Source organism: Anolis sagrei, chromosome 2 (assembly GCF_037176765.1).
Source record: "Anolis sagrei isolate rAnoSag1 chromosome 2, rAnoSag1.mat, whole genome shotgun sequence".
In the NCBI taxonomy this organism is placed as follows: Eukaryota; Metazoa; Chordata; class Lepidosauria; order Squamata; family Dactyloidae; genus Anolis; species Anolis sagrei.
In genome coordinates, this window is record NC_090022.1 from 257369382 (window position 1) to 257388964 (window position 19583).

General features: G+C 39.2%; 1 protein-coding gene across 18 annotated transcripts in view; it reads left to right on the forward strand.

Annotated features, from left to right (window-relative positions):
• Positions 1 to 19583, forward strand: part of MEF2C (myocyte enhancer factor 2C) — a 215427-nt gene that overhangs the window by 150881 nt on the left and 44963 nt on the right. For 14 of the 18 annotated variants that reach the window (XM_060761765.2, XM_060761751.2, XM_060761766.2 and 11 more), the window contains one exon: positions 14167 to 14310. In XM_060761765.2, the coding sequence (XP_060617748.1) occupies positions 14167 to 14310 (144 nt within the window). Of the gene's footprint in view, positions 1 to 14166; positions 14311 to 14371; positions 14510 to 19583 lie in introns of all 18 variants that reach the window. The other 4 variants (XM_060761767.2, XM_060761761.2, XM_060761763.2 and 1 more) reach the window with 2 other exon arrangements.

A 19583-nucleotide genomic window follows, 5' to 3' on the forward strand; every position in this document is an offset into this window, starting at 1 on the left:
TTAAGAAAGTTACAGCTTTGGACTATCCACTCCCAGCAAAATCACCAGAGATTTTAGCTAGAGGATATGGACTATCCAGAGGCCTCAAGATGTAATGGGGACAATTAATCAAATGCCATATTCCTGTTGGATTTTTTAAAGTATTTGCGTGATACCTAAGCACTGCCAGACAGGGACTCATACTGATCTTGCAAAACTAGAAGTGCCACAGTTTGGGCACTAGGTCTACTCTGTTTTGGCACCACTAACTGAAATAGCCTTCCTCTGTGAGCCATGAAAGCAAATAGTTTCATGATGGAAGAGATAGACCTTTAAGTATCTGGAAAATTTGTGCTAAATATTTTTCATGACAATAACCAGTACTTTAAACTGTTCCCAGAAACATCAAAAGCTGACACAAATATATAATAGTATGTTTATGTGTTACACAACTCTAACCCTGTTATATTATTTTCTTTTAGTTGAGCTGTCAGGGATGACATTGCTGTACTATAGAATGTATATTTCTAGGTGTGCTCTGCCTGTAAGCTATATGTAGGTTTTCTATATGATCCCCGAAGGAGGACTGGAAGATTTTAAATAAGATTACATTATTGTTGCGAGGCTATAAATCGCACCTTTTTCTGATGTGCAGTTCTCTCTCTCTCTCTCTCCTGCCTATCTCTACCATAATACACATTTAATTGAAAATTATAAATGTTTCAATTTGCAATATTTGGATTTTGAGTTCAGCTCTCTTCTGGGAATTTCTCTGTGGAGCAGACGCATTGTAAACTAAAGACATTCTAATGAGCAAATAAAATGACTACAGCTGTTAATGGCTGTTTAAAGGCGAGGCCTGTGATCTTACGTACAGGTTTTCTTATAAGTGCTCAGATCGTATTAGATATATTCATGGCAGTAAAAGAGTTTTGCAATTTACTGGAATGGTTTCCACAGCTTAATTTACTTGTGAAAATCTCTGAAAAAGCAAAGAGAAAACCAATTGTATCTCTGAGGCTCAAAGTGCATATTACAAACAAACACATGTAAGAGGTTTTTCTTTTTTCTTTCTAACATAAGAAGTCACATTTTTGCAGTGGGGACATTTGGAACAAAGAATGGTGCTTGCTCCTAATATCAAGATATGTAGTGGGGTGGTGAAAATTTTAAAAGGACTGTCAAAGAAAGGCCAGGTGCTGCTGAAAGTAGGTTTAGCATCACAGTCGGTGGCATGCTCTCTGCAGAGTCAGCACTTCAGTTTCTACCTTAGGGCTACCTCTGAAAATATAGCCATTTTGCTAAAATGGAGAACTACAATGCTGGTCACTCAGGATTCTGCAGCTTGTTACACAAGAATGACTGTATTGGTTCCAAAGCAAAAAGTCTCAGGCAAAAAAAAGTCTGACTCCAGTAATTATATTCTGCCGTTGAGTTTCTGCTGGCTGCATCACACATCATTTCCTTCCCTAAAAATAGTTACTGGCAAAGGATAATTCTGATGTTTCCACCCAAGAGGTGGCCACAGTTTGAGAGAGCAAAATAAGCTCAGGAACATGGTGCGGTAGTTTAGATATATGCTCTTGAAAAATAGACCACATTGTTGTTTTTAATTGTAAGTTGAAGAACTGTAGTTCTTAATAGGGTAAAAATAAGAGATATAGACAATAATCTAAAAATTTTAAAACACCTACAAAAAATCACTATTCAGTACTATATGTTCAAAGGCATTGAGTGCAGGCAGTCCCCAAGTTACAAACATATGACTTACAAATGACACATGGTTAAGAATGAGGGTAAGACAACAGGAAGTGAGCGAAACTAACCCATAGGAAGGGAAATTCACCCCTGAAAGCATTATCATGGAGAAAAGTCGTCTCCACCAAAGCTTTATCACCAATCCTCTTTCCACAACAAGCCATTTTTTTTCAAAATCCAATTATCACAGGAACAGAAAGTGAGGTGAAATCTTCTGAACAGGGGCACAGACAGGAAAACAAACACCACAGGGGTGTTAACCCTTTCCTATGCTGTTCAGACACACACACACACACACACACACACACATCTCTGGAGTTACACCTTTAAAATGTACCTGTTCTGACTTACATCCAAATTCAATTTAAGAGCAAGCCTACAGAATCAATCTTGTCCAAAACTTGGTGAGCGCCTGTTCCTACTGGCTCATATATACTACTTTGTTTAATTTATGATATCTATAGTTTTCAATTAGCAAACAATTTGAGCCAAATTTTAATATTTTAAATATATGTGCTATTTTATGTTTCTCTTTGGCCTCTATCTTTTACAGTTTGGCTTCTTGTAAACCCAGTGCTATGTAGCCAGTAAAATGTACACCCATTACAGTCTGGCCACTGCATTTTGCACTAACATATCTCAACAGATAGAGAGATGGGTGAAAATACAGTAAATAAATAATGTTGAAGACCCTTCTCTTGTAGAACACATTACAGTAGTCTAATTGGTGAGTAATTAAAGCATAAATAGCTCTGAATGTATTTTCTCTCCCAGCTGACTTGCCAGTTGAATCTGGGTAAATAATAATAATAATAATAATAATCTTTATTTATACCCCACCACCATCTCCCCGAAGGGGACTTGGGGCAGCTAACATGAGGCCAAGCCCAAAGATACAATACAGCAAAATAAAATACAAAATATAAAACAACAAAAAATATGTCAGAATAAAATACATAAAATAGCAAAATAAAATAAACAAAGCAAATTGACATAATATAAAGTCAAACACAATGGGCAGGTCAAATACACAAAGGGCAGGCCAAATGTGCTCTTGGTCCTAAGGAGCAGCTTTAGGTCCAAGAATACCCCAAACTACAATTGTGATCTTTCAAAGGGGGTGCAGCCTCACCCAGAACAGATTGTAACTTCAACCCTGATTTAGGTTTACTTCTATCTTGTCTGAGTTGAGCTTCAGTGTATTCACTCACATCCAATCTTTAACTTCATCTAAAGTTTAGATTCTAAACCATGAGTCATGACTTCCAGCGCCTCCTTGGCATCACCTGTCAAAGAGTGAGATAAACCTGGGTGCCATCAGCAGACTGATGATACCCAGCCCAAAAAACCAAATTCTCTTCCCCAGCAGCATCAAGATCCTACAAGCTAATGGCCAGAAGACTGAACAACAGATCACCAGCACCATCTTCTGGGAAGATTGCCCCCAAGCCCCAGATCAGACAATGACTTAGAAGTATATCATAATTATATCCAATGCTGCAGGTTCAGTTTGTGATATAGGTAAACCACTTAAGGCTGTTTTCATCACATGACTAGATTGTCATGTAACCAGATCATGCATTCCATCCATGAAGTTTTGCTACTGTTACCTTACATTAAAGATGGATTACAAACTGATCAATCATTATCTAAGCTAGAAAGATCCAGTGAAGGTCTTTTCAACAATGATCTCATAGAGGTGCTGGTACAGAACCCTCTTTCAAACAATTTAAAACTTCCATATAATTAGCCAGATCTCCTCTGGTAACTATTCAGCAAGAATGGCCACAAAAGAGTTTGATTTCGCTTTTTCAGACAATTCCACATATTAAACATATTGAAATTTATCCACCAAAACTGAACAATCATCTGCCCCAGATACTTCTCCAGGCTCTACTGCCAATGTCAAATCCAAGTCAAAATTAATCTGAATGATTTTTAACATAAACATTTAGTAAATTCATCACAGCGTATTTCTGAAACCTTTTCCTCAGAAGTCTGAGGCCTTGAATATACTAGCATCTTTAATGCACAAAGCAAAACTGCTAGACAACATTACACCAATGTAATAGAGGCAACGAAGAGTTATTGTCCTCTTTATTGCTCTAAAAATGTACTGTGTACAATAGTTGATCAGATTCATCCAGAGGGTTTCTTTACTTTTGTCTACACCATTGATCTGAGTATTTCAGAAAAACATGTACTGTACTCAAGTAAGAGTAATTCTTTTGATTGCCCAACATACGTATTTGACCCATCAGCCAGGGTATCAATAGGATGATCAGCCCTAGAAACTGGTAAAATCCTAAGGGCATTCAGGAATACTTTTGAATCCATTAATCACTGAGGGCAGATTATTTTAGTGAGTTCTTCACCCCTGGAGAAATTAGGCATCTCAGAAAATCTAAACTCTATTAATTACTTATTCATGACAATCGAGTTCTTTTGAACTCTCCTGTACCCATCCACAGATCACTTTCATCCTAGCTGGCATTTACTAGCTTGAGAATGAGTCTAGCAACTACATGTATAAGGGGAGAGATTTATTGCACCCTGCTTGCCATAGAAGCTGTACAATCATAATGCATTGCCAATGGGGATGCCTCATCTTGGATGTTAAAATGCTCCGATATAATATGCTTGAGGAGATAAACACCAAGATCTGCCAATTCAAGGGGGCATTTGGGCAGTGGGGTGGGCAATACACTAATTGAAATTGAGTCCTGCTTCCTTATCCTGTTTCCAGGTTCACACACTCAAGCCTGGTAGCTTGTTAGGCAGAATACTTCAGTGGGAAGATGGACTCACAAAATATCACTGGATTTTTAGCTCCCAACTAATCAGATGTAGTCTACTGCTACACCAAAAAAAGTACCTTTGGTTTACTAGTGCATTGCTACACCTAGAAAACTGGTGTGCACAGCTTGGTTATGTTAACATAGACAGCCCTCTTCAGTTATACAAACATGATCAATTTCCTCTCCAAAATCAAGTCAAGTCTTCCCAGACAGGAACACTGAACAGCAACATTTTTGATCCAATGGAGTTCCATTAGAGCAGCTAGGAATCTGTTGGTTGGATGGTAAACCTTTCCACTTTGTTCCCATTGGTCTGTTACACCTTTACTGCCATACCTCCACTTGCCTATTCCAAATGAAATTGCAGCACCCATTTAGACTAACATTTTCAACCTGATTAAAATACATTTAGATGAGAGACCACTGGGAATCCCAGGTATTTCCAGGAAATGCTAAAAAGAATTCTGCTTGAAACTGCTAGTCACTGTTGACAATTCTAGGTGGACCAGTTGTCTCAATATAAAACTGTTTCCTGCGTACAGAAGAATTTTCTACTATCACTGTATCTAAAATATGCTAGATTGTGACACTTAAATTTCTGACTGCCCCACAATTATTAAAGGTAATGGGGAATTTCCTCATGTAGTTGTCCTCAAGTAGAATGATTACATATATTTTGATTGTGCAGCGGCAGCAGCAACACTGAAGCACCAACCAAATGTTTCCTGACCTACTTGGAAATAAAGAGACCAGACACAGATATGGATTCAATTAGGGTGCTGTTAAAATAAGATCTGTTCAGTGCAATCTCTGGCTGGGTTCAAGGTCCTACCTGCCTCCTCCTTAATGAGCCAAACCATAATAACACTCCAGTTTCTATTAGAATACAGTATTCAACCATAGAGACTTCCCAGGTGATCTCTTCCTTCAGGCCTCATATCTTAGAGACAGAATGAACATGCAACTGTAAAAGTAGTCTCAATTGCCACCGCCCTCAGGCCCTTGATCTGGGGAGCAAGCTTGGAGACATCATTTTAACCTCGTGAGGTATCTTCTAGGATAATGATCTATTAACTTTCTTTTTGTAATTTTCAATAAAACAGTCAATCATCCCAGTGCCAATCAAATGTAGTGCAGTGTACAAGAAAATGCTACTCCTCTTCTGACCAGGAAAAGGGTCAAATGTTTACCTCACTGCAAAGGCAGCCAATTCAGTATCTTTCCCTTTCCCCAGCATCCAGGTACCTAGATCTTAAAGGCATAGATTATATTCCTGTTCCTTTAGACTAAGAAAAACCATGTGTGTACCTCAGTTTCAATCAGTGTGGTTCACAGGGCCATATTTAGATAGGTGATATTGGTGATAATATCTGTATTACTGGTAGTAGTAGTAGCAGCAGCAGTAACTAACAACAGCAAAACAGAAAATGAGGGAAGCTGTTGCCACAAAACCTAAACCAGATTGAAATGCTCACATCTCATATAGCTAGATCTACAAATGTCCTGTTTGTTTCCTCATCCCTATATTCTATATTATCTTTTTTCCTCCTCTAAAGGTAGTGAGAGTGATACTAAGCCATCCATGACCTGGTGTAGCAAAAGAAGTGAGAGGACAAGACATGAGCTTTCCTCTGACTAAAGCCTCGTTCACACTTGTTTGTTGATCACCCGTTAACTTGCATATGTGAATGATAAATCACAGATTAGTCACAGAAGATTAGTCACAGAAAATAGAACATCCATATCACCCAGTGTCAGTTCAGACAAAGACAGTTCACACATTCAACTGAATATTGTCAAGTGCTAAATAAGTGCTGATGGGCAATCAAGTGGTGTGCATCACTTCTGAATCATCCATAATTTGTTTAAAAAGAAAAAAAGCTGTGTTATACAATGGAGTAAGATGCGGTCCTGGAATAGTTATCAGAGCTACCCCCAAGTGTTAGGTAATAGTATTGTCAAAGTTGTTTTATTAATCAAATGATCTTGAATGAGTTTTGTACTCTTATGTGTGAGGAATTCACATGTCAAATGTGGAAAATACAGGGGTGGGAGTCTAAAATGTAGCTACTCAAACTCTTCTTAGGTATGTATTATTTAAGAGAAAACATGGAAGGCTGCACCCAAACAACCTTAAACAGAAAAAAAAGTTTGCAGGCATTTAGGACACACTCTAGTACAAAAGCTTGCTCAAGATTTTCCTCAGTAATGCGATCATCTAAATCAGGGATAGGTAGTGTATGGTCTTGCAAATGTAGACCACAGTTCCCAATACCCTAGACAGTATAGCTAGTGGTTAAAAAAACACTGAGAGATATAGCTCATTAATATCTGGAGGCCACATGATCCCCACTTTAGTCTAAATCCAATTTTTAATTCCATTTAGAGTAGGCCCTTTGAATAAATGTAAATCACATTATTGTTTACTTACATAAGCTTATTGTTCACGGGTTCTACATTATTAACAATAGTATGTAGGCTAACACATTTGTTTTCTAAAACTTGTGTTTCTGTTCATCCAAGACATAGCAAAAAAAAAACCCTTTGGATTTAGCATCAGTTTTCTCACGCTGCATCCTGGAGCAAGGTTGAAAATAAGTTTCAAGTTACAGCCCTCATGCAGGACTGTAACTTTGGATCCAAACCCCCAAAATGTTAGCAAAAATTTAAGATGCCAGTATGTCTTTATATGTCATGTATATTATCTTCAACTATAATTACAATTATCTAACTCTGCCTACTTTTCCTTGTACTGGTCTTTTTTTAAAAAAGATAGCTTCATCCAAATGAAAACAGCCACATCTTAATTGCACTTCAGAAAGGGTAAATCTGGACTCATGTATGAACAAATTTGAAATATGTTTGAGAGCTTTTATAAGGAGCCTGTACAACATGAATATGTTAAGAATAACACATTCTTAAACACTTAACACAGTGAAGAGCTGAAAATTGTGACAACATTGCAAGTACAAAAAGCAGACTGCTGAAATCCACAGAGATTAGCAGCCGCGGTCTGTAGAGACGCAATTGAGAAAAGCCATCTATGGCCATGTTGCAGCAGAGACAGCTACGATTGGCTGCTGTCAGTTGGTCTTTGCCAGAGTAGACAACAGGTGCAGAGTCGCTGACAGGTGTGGATATCTAGGATAAGTAAAATTGCTGATGCCTAGTGATGTAGCCTTATGTCAGATTGTAAACTGCTGAGCTCTCACGGAACAAGGAGCCAACTTGCATGTTTTCAGATCAGTTGATGTGCACTCACTCATTCCCACTGGCCCACAGCGACTCTTGGTGAATGCCTGAATGACTAAACTCAAACCCTGCCAGTGCCCCAGGATGTTTGTATGTCCGTGGGCATAAGCCATCAGAAATTTCTCCTACATTCCTCTCCTGTAATGGACAGAGGAGTTACGTATCTCACATACAATTCATAGGGACTTCTGCAAATGAATTTGCTTTGTGGAAAGACCTCATGTCCTTCCAAATTTGTCCGATAGGATTTTGCCAAGAATTAAAAGTCAGTTATTGCATATTTCCCATTTTATCAATTCTCTGACAATTAGAATCATAGACTTATAGTGGAAGAGACCACAGGGGCCATCCAGTCTAACCCTGTGCCATGTAGGAACACAGAATCAAAGCACCCTGACAGATGACCCATCCAGCCTCTGTATAAAAACCTCCAGAGAAGAAGATTCCACAACCCTCCAAGGCAGAATATTCCACTGACAAACAGCTTTTACTGTCAGGAAGTTCTTCTTAGTGTTTAGATGGAATTTTTGTGTCCTAGTCTCCAGAGCAGTAGAAAACAAGCTTGCTCCCTCCTCAATGTGACATCATTTCAAATGTTTAAATGTGGATATCATATCCCCCCTCAGCCTTCCTTTCTCCAAATTAAATATATTCAGCTCCCTAAGCCATTTCTCATAGGGCTTGGTTTCCAAACCTTTGATCATTTTGGTCACCCTTCTCTCAACACGTTCTAGGTTGTCAATATTCTTCTTGAACCTCAAGACTTAAAATTGAAGAACATTCAGATTTTGAGACTTGAAATTCATTGGGAAATTATTTGGAGAGTTAATGGGTACAGAGAGAGAGATTAATAATTAATAAAGATCCATAAGAAAAATATGTTCCCTTGGCTGGTACAGTTTTGCCTTCCAATAACTACACCAGAAGAAAGAGCTATATTTGGAGAGAGAGATGGTAAGAATAGGAACAGAAGCATAATAACAGTGATGTTAGTTGAGACAAAAAGAACACATCTGTCCTAGGGTTTTGTTCCTGTTGTTAGTGTTAATCTGCCAGATGCTCACAACCAAACCATCCTCCCATTTTTCCCCTAGCAAATGGTATTATACTGGAAGCTAATACATAGACCCATTGATTTGCTCTTAGCAATCTGCTTTGAGGATACAGGAAGCCTTGGGCATTCCACTCTTTCCTCAAAGTGACCCTCACTTAAAACCAGTTGGAATAAAGACAAATGGAAAAACTGACACAACCCTTCCTTTCCTAGTTGCAATTTGACCCTATCTTTGGCGTTGAAGATATCAAATGATCCACTTATGATGTGAGCTAGCTTTACTCCTGCTTAAATAATTAAACATTGATACAAATATTTGGTTATAAAATGTGATTCCACTGGGTTGTCTAGTGTGTATCTTGTAAAAAGGAAATCCTAAATGTTTACAGTTTTTTTAAAAAAAAGAAAGCATAATATTCCATCAAAAAGGCACCAATCTTTAAACTGCACTTTAAGTAAGTAAGAGCTAAAACTCAGTAATGCTATCTAACACCTTTATTGAACTTTCTGCATTACCAAATACAGTAGCAACCTCTGTACTCACAGTATGGGTGAACTGGGAATATCCAGCACAGATTTCTGCCTCCTTGAGTTACTCGAGACATAAATCTTCCTAATGGGAGCAAGAAGCGTAAGACCTGGCTGGCCTTCAATGACAGAGAAAAACATTTTGAATCCACAGCAAGGAGCAGTGACTGACAGAAACTGGCTTCTCACCACTGCTGAAGGATGTATTCCCTTTCAGCACCCTAAGCCAGTCAGAAGGATTTTTATAAGAGTTACACTTTTCAGATTTGTTGTATTAGTTATCCAGACTGCAGAAGAACGAACAGGGACATCCCTTAGATAAATAAAGCAATTTTTCAGATATTGCTCAAAACAAATAATTTTAGGATTACAATTCCCAGCATCTCCTAGACAACATGGCCTTCCCTGCTAGTGATGATGCTTTGAGTTGACAGTTGCATTCCTGTACTGTTTACATCTTAGTAACACAGAGCAATGGTTCTTAACCTGGGGTCCCCAGATATTTTTGGCCTACAACTCCCAGAAATCCCAGCTAGTTTACCAGCTGTTAGGATTTCTGGGAGTTGTAGGCCAAAAACATCTGGGGACCCCAGGTTGAGAACCACTGACATAGAGATTTACATAGATTTGGTTACAGTGAGCCTCACATCAGTGCATATATGTTTTTAAAATATTTAGTATAAGTTTGAAGAAATGTTTTGTTGTGGATGACTAATCCAAACCATTAATATTCTGCCATCACAAATGGCCCAAGTAAACACTATTTTTAAAGGTAAGACCTAACCCTATACTTTTTTTCAGCTGGTCCAGAAGAGGAAAAAATGCCCTTATTGCATACATACCCACACCCTCCTCTTTCTTAAAATCGTTATGGCTCTTCTTCAGTTCTGGTGATCCTCCCCAGTACACATATTCCCATCTTCAGACAACCTACTTTCATACTTTTTACTGCTATTAAAGCATCCAATAAGGAGGGGTTTAGCAGTGACATTCCCCTTCTTTCTAGATGTGCTATGGCCACTAGAACTGCTTCCACTATATTCCTTATTCCTCTCCCATCCATCTTCTATGATAGGAAATTTGAGAATAGGATAGGCAACCCTGACTATCTGATCTGTATGCTTGGTTTTAACCTTTTCCATATCTGAAACTGGATTCTTATTATTATTTGCTCTGAATAGGGAACTAAAAGGTCACATATAATCTAGAACCCTATTTTTCTTACCTGAAATGAATGGCATGTTGGGCTTTCAGGTGAAGAATTGTTGTGGAGTATGTAGGAATATACTTGATGGATGATGATGATGATGATGATGGTGATGATTTATTTATATCCCGCCCCTCTCCCTAAGGGGACTTGCGACAGCTTACAATAAGGAAGAACAATAAAATAATAGTAATTGTACAACAAATCCAGAAAATTAAATCAGCGTGGCAAATCAAAGAAACCAAGCATGATGCACAAAGTAAATCACAATGAACTTGTTAAGTATAACTCAAAAACATGAAAGAAGCCATCACTCATGAATATAATACTATGTAATACTAAAACATGTAGTACACTTAAAACATTACAAGACCTACTCTTGTTGATAAAAACAATCAGATCCAATTAATATTAGACTCATTTTAAAATCTCAATCACAGATTACAGTTATTTTCAAAAACCTACTTCCAAAGCCACATTTTTAGTTACTTCCTAAAGGCCATTAATGTGGTAGCCAGCCTAATCTTTTTGGGAAGGGTGTTCCAGAGCCCGGGGGGCACTAAAGGGAAAGCCCTTTCCCTCATCCCCACCAGCCACACTTGTGATGGAGGTGGGACCATGAGAAGGGCCTCCCCAGCAGACCTCAGGGCCCGAATAGGTTCATAGATGGAGGTGCAGTTGTGCAAATAGACTGGACACGAACTTTGTAGGCCTTTGTAGGTAAGAACCTGCACTTTGAATTGGGCCCGGAAACACATAGGCATCCAATGGAGCTATTTTAACAAGGGGGTTAGTATGCTCCCTGTAATCAGCTCCTGTTAATAATCTGGCTGCTGCTCTTTGCACTAATTGTAGTTTACAAGCCATCTTCAGAGGCAGTCCCGCATAGAGAGCATTACAATATTCCATCCAGGGTGTAACCAAGCCATGGACCACCATGGTCACATGCAACTTTTCGAGGTAGGGGCATTGCTGGCGCACAAGTTTTAATTGTGCAAAGGCCCTCCCAGCAACCGCCCACACCTGGGCTTCAAGGGTCAGTACTGAATCCAGGAGGACCCCTAAGCTGTGGACCTGCATCCAGTTAGCTACCCTGTGCTCAGCCTCCTGACTGACGAGAAGGACTTCTGTTTTGTCTGGATTAAGCTTCAATTTCTTAGCCCATCACAGCTGTCAGACACTGGTTCAGGACCAGAGCAGCTTCCTTGGCTTTAGGTGGAAATGAATAATAGAGTTGTAGCATTCACAATCCTTGTGATCCATTCATCCACCCCCTCTGACTTGTTTAATAAGTCGGGAAGGGCAAGGGTCTAGAGCACACGTGGTCACCCTCACTTCTCCAAAAATCTTGTCCACATGAACAGGCTGAACTAACTGAAACAAATCAATTAAAATAGGACAGACAAGTATCTTGGTATATCTACTGGTACTGCATCAATGCTGGCATCCAAATAGGTATGAATCTGAGCAACTTTATCTGCAAAATGATGGGTGAAATCACCACACCGAACCTCTGAGTGGTCAGGATCCCACCCTGAAAACCAGGGTGAAGAAACTTTCTGATTACTCATAACAGCTGTGCTGGTCTATTAGTTGCAGGTGCAATGCAGGCAGTCAAGTAGGACTTTGTTGCTGCCTCCATTGCCATGGAGTAGGATCTAAGAGAGACCCTAGCCCATGCTCAATCAGAGTCAGCCCGAGTCTCCCGTCAGTGGCACTCTAATCTCCATCTCACTTTCTTCATCACCATTAGCTCCCTGGTAAACCATAGAGCTAATTTGGCTCTACTAAGCAAGAGGAGATGTTCAAGGGCAATCATGTCCACCGCCCTGGACGTCTCCCTGTTCCAGAGGTCTACCAGAGCTTTGACAGGAATGTCTGTGGCCATGACAGGGAAGTTCCCAAGAGCCGTTATGAATCCATCTGAATCCATAATTCTCTTGGGGCAGATCATTTTAATTGGTCCTCCACCCCTTCAGAGGTTAGAAGTCATAGTCATTCTAAACCTGATCAGGTAGTAGTCCATGACAACGGAACATTGGAAAGTTCCTCCACCCTACCAACACTCTTGTCCCTTCCTGCATTGAGCACCAAGTCCAACATGTGTCCAGCTACATGAGTAGGCCCGGATATTATTTGGGACAGCCCTATAGTTGTCATAGTGGCCATTAATTCTATGTTAGCCTTCTGCTGGAAGATGACCAGGAAGCTTTTCATCCATAACTGGGCCATGTAACAAAACTTGCATTGTAAGCAGACAGATTGTAAAGTAAGATATAATGAAGTAGAAAACAAATGCATATTTGTCCCTTTCATCACTGTAACAAAGATCAGTCAGGAAGGGAATTATGCCAACAAATGTATTGTGTTGATGTTTTTGTGCTCCAGCAGCCTCCCATGACTAAACTTTGGGGTGTTTGGTGGCATTCCTCCCCCTTTTCACAGTTTTAGATTGACAGTGTGCTCCTGGAATCCTCTGATATGTACAATTCCATAAAAGAAGGGTTGCAGTTTTCATACGGCATGATTTCCAGTTTAAAAAATACCCATACCTTTTTGGCAAACAGAAGCAATGTTTTCCACTTCTGTTTGTTATTGTACCACCATGGGGTTGGGGTGGGGTGGCTAACATCAGGATCTATACAAAACAGACTACTGGAACCACAAAAGTTTCTCATTCTTGATATGTACTATAATATGTGTGCATAGTTGTGGAAAAATGAAGCACAGATTGTGCTGAGCTGCTCTAGTTCTTGGAAAAATTCACATGTGACCTATAAACAGAGACATTGTTTACTCTGTTGATTTTACATTTCCGTTTTTGTGTGAAAGGAAAGAATCTGGGTCTGAGGCATGCTTTTGACATCATTCTAGACAAATAATTGGACACCATGTTCATATAGACATAGATATAAGGGGAAAATTAAGCCTCCTCCTTATATTCAGATTTTGGCATGGGAGGGAGATTACCATGTTGACTACAAACTTCAAGATGGGTACTGCTGTGTATCCTAACTTCAAATTCTTCCATTCAGTTCTGTTAATGAGAGGTAGCAGGCAGGGGAAAGGTGTCTGTTGATTAATCCAAGAACCCTGACAGGCTTAATCTACTCTACCTTGAAAGGAACAGTGTTGTCCCTCAGATTGTCATTGTACTCTCAAAAGAGTTGCTGGCAGTTCCCTTTCTGATCAAATGCATTACCCTTTCTCTGTGTTAAAAAACTGTGAACAGTGAAATTTCTAACTCGCTGGTGTTTCTCTTGCAGAGAAAGGCATAGATGGTAGCAGAGACATTTTATTAGATTGTGCTCTCTTTTGCTCTCTCTCTCTCTCTCTTTTCTCTCTCTCTCTCTTTTCTCTCTCTCCGTTTATTGACTGAATCCAGATTCAGAAGAGGTCACAGTGACTCTCTCTTTGCCGCTGGTAATGAGAGCTGCAGTTCATTGACCTAATGCACATCTCTCCTCTTTCTCTCCCTTATGTAATATGTAACAGCCTTCAACCGCCAGGCAGCCTGAATGATGCTAAAGGCCCTGGATCTCTCTAGCAGCCTATGTCAAGGCTTGAACTTTCCAAATTATGTATTTCAGACGTTGAGAAAGAAAGGACTTAATGGCTGTGACAGTCCAGACCCTGATGCAGACGATTCAGTAGGTCACAGCCCTGAGTCTGAGGACAAGTACAGGAAAATTAATGAAGATATTGATCTAATGATCAGCAGACAAAGATTATGTGTAAGTACCCTGAGTTTCTTTTCATTTTTTTTACGCTCTGATATTTCTCTGAACCTGGCAGGCATTGAACAAGAAAGAAAACAAAGGCTGTGAAAGCCCCGATCCCGACTCCTCTTATGCCCTCACCCCACGCACTGAAGAAAAATACAAAAAAATTAATGAAGAATTTGATAATATGATCAAGAGCCATAAAATTCCTGTAAGTACCCAAGGTTAGATGGCTGTCTGCTGATAACTGCTGCAGTAACCCACCCTAACCCTTTCAGTTCTGGTTTCTTACAAGAAAGCACATTCAGCAAGGGACATGTTTTGACAGCTCCCATTAAAACCAAATTGCATGTAGGAAAATACCACACCACTATGTAGTTTTGCTCTTGAGGTGTGCAAAGTGCCTTAATGGGATGGATATGACAAACAAGAGGCAAAACCTGAAGAAGGAAGTTTTGAAAACGTACATTACATACAGTAGATTTTCAGAATTCTGGTTTACCACAGTAGCTACCTCAAAATGTATTTTCAGAACATCTGTAAAACTTGTTGTGGGCAACTTGACATGCTCACAGGCAGCTTTCTGTGGATCCAATAGGAAAAAAATGGCAATGAGTCGAACTGTGCCTTCATGCCATACATGAAAGAATGTGAGTTTTGCTACCACCATTATTAAACACCACTCCAAATTCAGTTACCACGCTGAAGGGTTATGTAGCTAATTGCTAGTTGCAGGAAAACAGACTGCATGAGAGCCTAATGGTAGAATTCAGTCACGTTTGTGTGTTGAAGGTTTTACAGCTTTATCAGAAGATTTGCTTTGACTCCATCGGCATTCCTCTTAATGCTTTAACGAGCGCTAAATTTTGTTTTAACCAAGACAGAATTTCTAACAGTCATATGCCTTGCCAGATACTTAAGAGAAATAACTGCATGTAGCTATTTTGTTTGCACAGACATAAAGGAGGGGGAACTTCACATGAATACTACAAGTGTTGCATAAGTACAATTAGTACCATTCATGTGTTTTGGGTGACAAATTGCAGGGCTACGTATGCTATACAGACCAAAAAAGCAAAGAGTCCTTTGGCACCTAAAAATCTTAACAAATGCATCATGTTATTATTTATTTATTTATTTATGTATTGGTAAATGAGGCTTTGGTCGCTTAGAACTTCTATCATAGTAAATGCATTCATTTTTAGGCATTATAAGGATTCTTTGTTCTACTCAGCATTATTATGTTCATACTGTTAAATTCAAATAGCTTAGTATTATATTTCCTTAATTAATTCATCTTGTGATAGCTAATTTCAGTTACTTCTTGAAAACTCAGGATCATTATATCCTTCATGTTAGGCAGTTTCTTAATATTGCAGACCAAACAGGAAGGGAAGGAAGTAAAATTTTCTGGCTCTGTTAGCCCACTGTTCTATTTATTTATTATTATATGCCCGGGTTATTTTAAAAGGGCATTGTTTGTCTGTGCTTCAAGTTTCATCTAGATGCAATGTTGGCTGGGTTCACTGGGTGCAGATGAACTCCCATAAGCAATTCCCATCGTCCATGGTCCATCCTGCCCCTATACACACCAGGATGTAAAGTGGGTCATGAGGGTTCTGTGTGCCAAATTTGTGCAATCCCGTCATTCTTTGTGGTTGCAGTAGTCTCTGGAAGTGAGAGAAGGTACTGCAGCTCCCATAATCCATTGTCCTTCCTCCTCCAAACTGCACCAGGATGTAAAGTGAGTCATGGGGACTCTGTGTGCCAAGTTTGGTCCTGATCTGTCAATGGTGGGGGTTGCAGTGGTCTGTGGGAGCCAAAGTGATTGAAAGTACTGCAAATCCTATCATCTGTGGTCCGTCTTGCCCCAAACCTCAAAGTGGGTCATGGGAGTTATGTGTGCCAGGTTTGATCCAGGTCCTTCATTTGGGGAGGTCACAGTGGCCTGTGGAAGTGGCAGCCAACCAAGAAGCTGCGACATGCATACTCACACACATATTTGCATACATACAAACACTGACTTTTATTATATAGCGAGATATAGATTTATATTTCACCCTATATCCAAAGCTCTCAGGGCAGCATGCTGGTCCGTAAAAATTATAAAATAAACATCGAGTTTACCACAGATCAAAGGTAACAACCCAAAAATATCTGAAAATCAATGTAGGCACCAAGTGCTGGAGCTGGCACTGTTCGCACTGCATTTTTAAAGACACCAGAGAAGATCTGTATGGACAGAAACTAACATACCCCAGACTTAGGTGATATGCTTGCTGCATTTAGATTGGGTCACTTTGCCCTCCTATTTTTCCAGTCCCCTGTCTTTTCAACATCTACTGGGCAAAATGGAGGATTTCATCCCCTGGTGTTTTTTTTTTTTGTTTTTGTTTTCAGGTTTTTGTGTCTCTTTTTTTGCACATTTGTGCTAATTTACAGCATGAACTTGTACAGTGACTCCTTGGGGTCCACTAGGCATGCCAAAGTGGTCAGTGATATAAGATTGCCCTTCTGAAAGTAAAGAGACAATTGTTTGCACAAACTAAACACTTGCAAGTCCCAAATATTTTTGTGGAAGTCCTCCATCTTCAAAATAGACCCAACCACCTATATACACATGACCAGTTGTATATGAAAAAGCAGTCATCTAGCTGGGAGACATTTCCTCTGCTAAAATCACTGCTAAAATTTAATTTCCCCTAACTTTTTCTAAGTTCTTCCTAAGGAAATAGATCTTTCACACATGTTACTTGACTGAATGGATCTCGCCTTTGTAGTAGAAGTCATGCAAATGCTGGAAAAAGTTACTCAGGAGAGCAGAGGAGCTCCAAATTGGACCAGAATTATTTTCAAACACTTTTTCTAAAATGTGTAACATGTGTGTGCAATGTTTAATTAAATGCATGCACACTTGTATTTCTCTTTCCACTCACGCTCTTCTTTCTTTCCTAATTCCATATGGTGGGAAGAGAGCTTTGAAGTTGCCTCTGTGATTTGAGCAGCCAAGTTTTAACATAGTGTTACTACACTATAACATAATCCACCAATATTGTTCTGAAGTGCTCATTGTTGAAAGTCCCCATAGCCATGTACCCAAAGAGATTACCAAAAAGGCAGGAGGCTAAAGTGACTTTCATGTGAGGTGTGTATGCTTCTTCATTTCCTTTTTCAGCACTATGGAGAAACATGACCCTCAACCTGTTACACTGAGAATTAAACTCAGGGGGAAGCAAAATCTGCAATGGATGATTGATGTCACAACCACAGATCTTAGAAAAAATGTTAATTTGGTCAGCTTCCCCCAAACCCCAGCCAGCCGTGGTCATTTTGAAGACAAAAATAACTTTTTAAAACTTTGCATTTTCATCTCTTGCAAACAGAAAGTCCTAGTTCCTGGACCTCATGAGTCTTGTCACCACAGATTACAAATCTCTAGATTGGGTAAAACATCAGAACCTCAGCAGTTATCAAAATGTGTTCTGTCCCATTTAGGTCATCCCAGCTATTGGTAAACTGCTCATTATTTATGTGTCTGATAGTGACTTCCATCAAGAAACTTCATATTTAAATGAGGAATTTAACTAATGCTTTCAACATTTCTCATCCTCTACCCCCACCTCAACTATCCTACACACACAAAAGAAAAGGTTTACACAAAAAAGCCAAGTTCATATTTTTATTTCCTAAGAAACAGAGGTAAAAACTGAGATTTTATTGTTTTGAAAGGCTTTGTGTGCAAGTGGGCTAAAACATCAGATAGCAACCATACGTACATTTCTGCTATTAAAGAGTTCACCTGGCTTATAAAGACAAACACTGTAAAGGGACCCTTGAGATCAGGAGAGATTGAAATGAGAAAGAAAGTCCATTTATTTACACAGCATTAAAATCACTATTCATGGTGCATTTTGAATGTGTTTCCCAAATGGTGAGTGCCTGAACAGTTCAAAAGTGCCATGTATACCATGATACAACTTTCCCATTTGATCTGCTTTGTATATTTGAAATTGACACAGATTGAATATGGCAGCATCACTGGCAATTCTGACAGAGAAGACGTCATAGTGTAATGGATGTGTTCCACTGGGAACTTTTGTCCACAAACCCCATAAAGTCAAAAAGCATGAAGTCCTATAAGAGCAGTTAAAGGAAAGCTCCCAACAGGCAATCTTGGTTATCTATATCTTTGTATAATACTAATTCATTGAAACAAGAATTTTCCATTGGTTTAATGGATCTAAAGAGAAATGTTGTGGAACATGTCTATATGAAGTAGAAATCCAGGAGGATTGCTCTATGCTTTTGATCCTCTTCCTGTTGTTGTACTCCATTATGCTTCTTAGTGAATTGCATAATGTATTACAGCAAATTGTTCTGGATTTATGCTCCATAAAGTAAAGGGGAGCAGGAGAAAGGATTCAGAACCATTTATGAAGTGCAAAGACAAGGGTAATTCATAGGCGAACTAAACATGTAAATAGTAATGCTGGAGAGTATTTCTCCTTCCAAACATTGTTGGCCTTTGACTCCGATCACCCTATGACTGCCTATGGTGAGGGACGCTGAAAGTTAGAGTCAGGATGCATACAGAGAGTTACAGTTTCGCTACCACTGTTCTATAATTAATATCACAGCTAGGGGTTTTGCAGTTTTTCTGAAGATGCTCTAATGTTATTTTCCATCAAAGTGTGTAAGTTGAACAATACAGAAATGAGATATCTTGTCTGCCTCATATCTGCTCAGTCCATCTGAGCATAGAGACTGACATGCATATAGAACCTATAAAATGTTATGTTAGATCCTTGTTCAATCTGTAACATTGTTGAAGCTATACAAGACACAGTACAGAGAGACAGGACTCTTTGTTCTGCTTTATGGGATAGGAGATCTATTGAGTTAAGCTGGCATTTCATATCTTGCACCCTTTTAAAATTTGTTAGTTTAAAGGAGAGGGATTTTATTCTATTCTGAACCAACAAATTCTAAGAAGTTCTCGTAAAACCTCAGCTTTTGGGGCTTGAGCTACAAAGGGTGTATTTCACCCATTGTGTTTCTATACTTAGATACATAATTGTATGATATTTTAAATTACATGGTGCATAGGTTTCCTAAGAAACTAAGCCTTCATCATAACCCATGCTTCTTCCATTGCTGTGGTGGATGTGTTGAAAACACCCTCCTCTATAGGACAATATGCAATCCAAGCCCACGCTTCAGCCCAGTTTTTGGCTAAATAAATGTTATGCCAACATTTTTGAACAAGGTTGTTGTTTGCAACACAA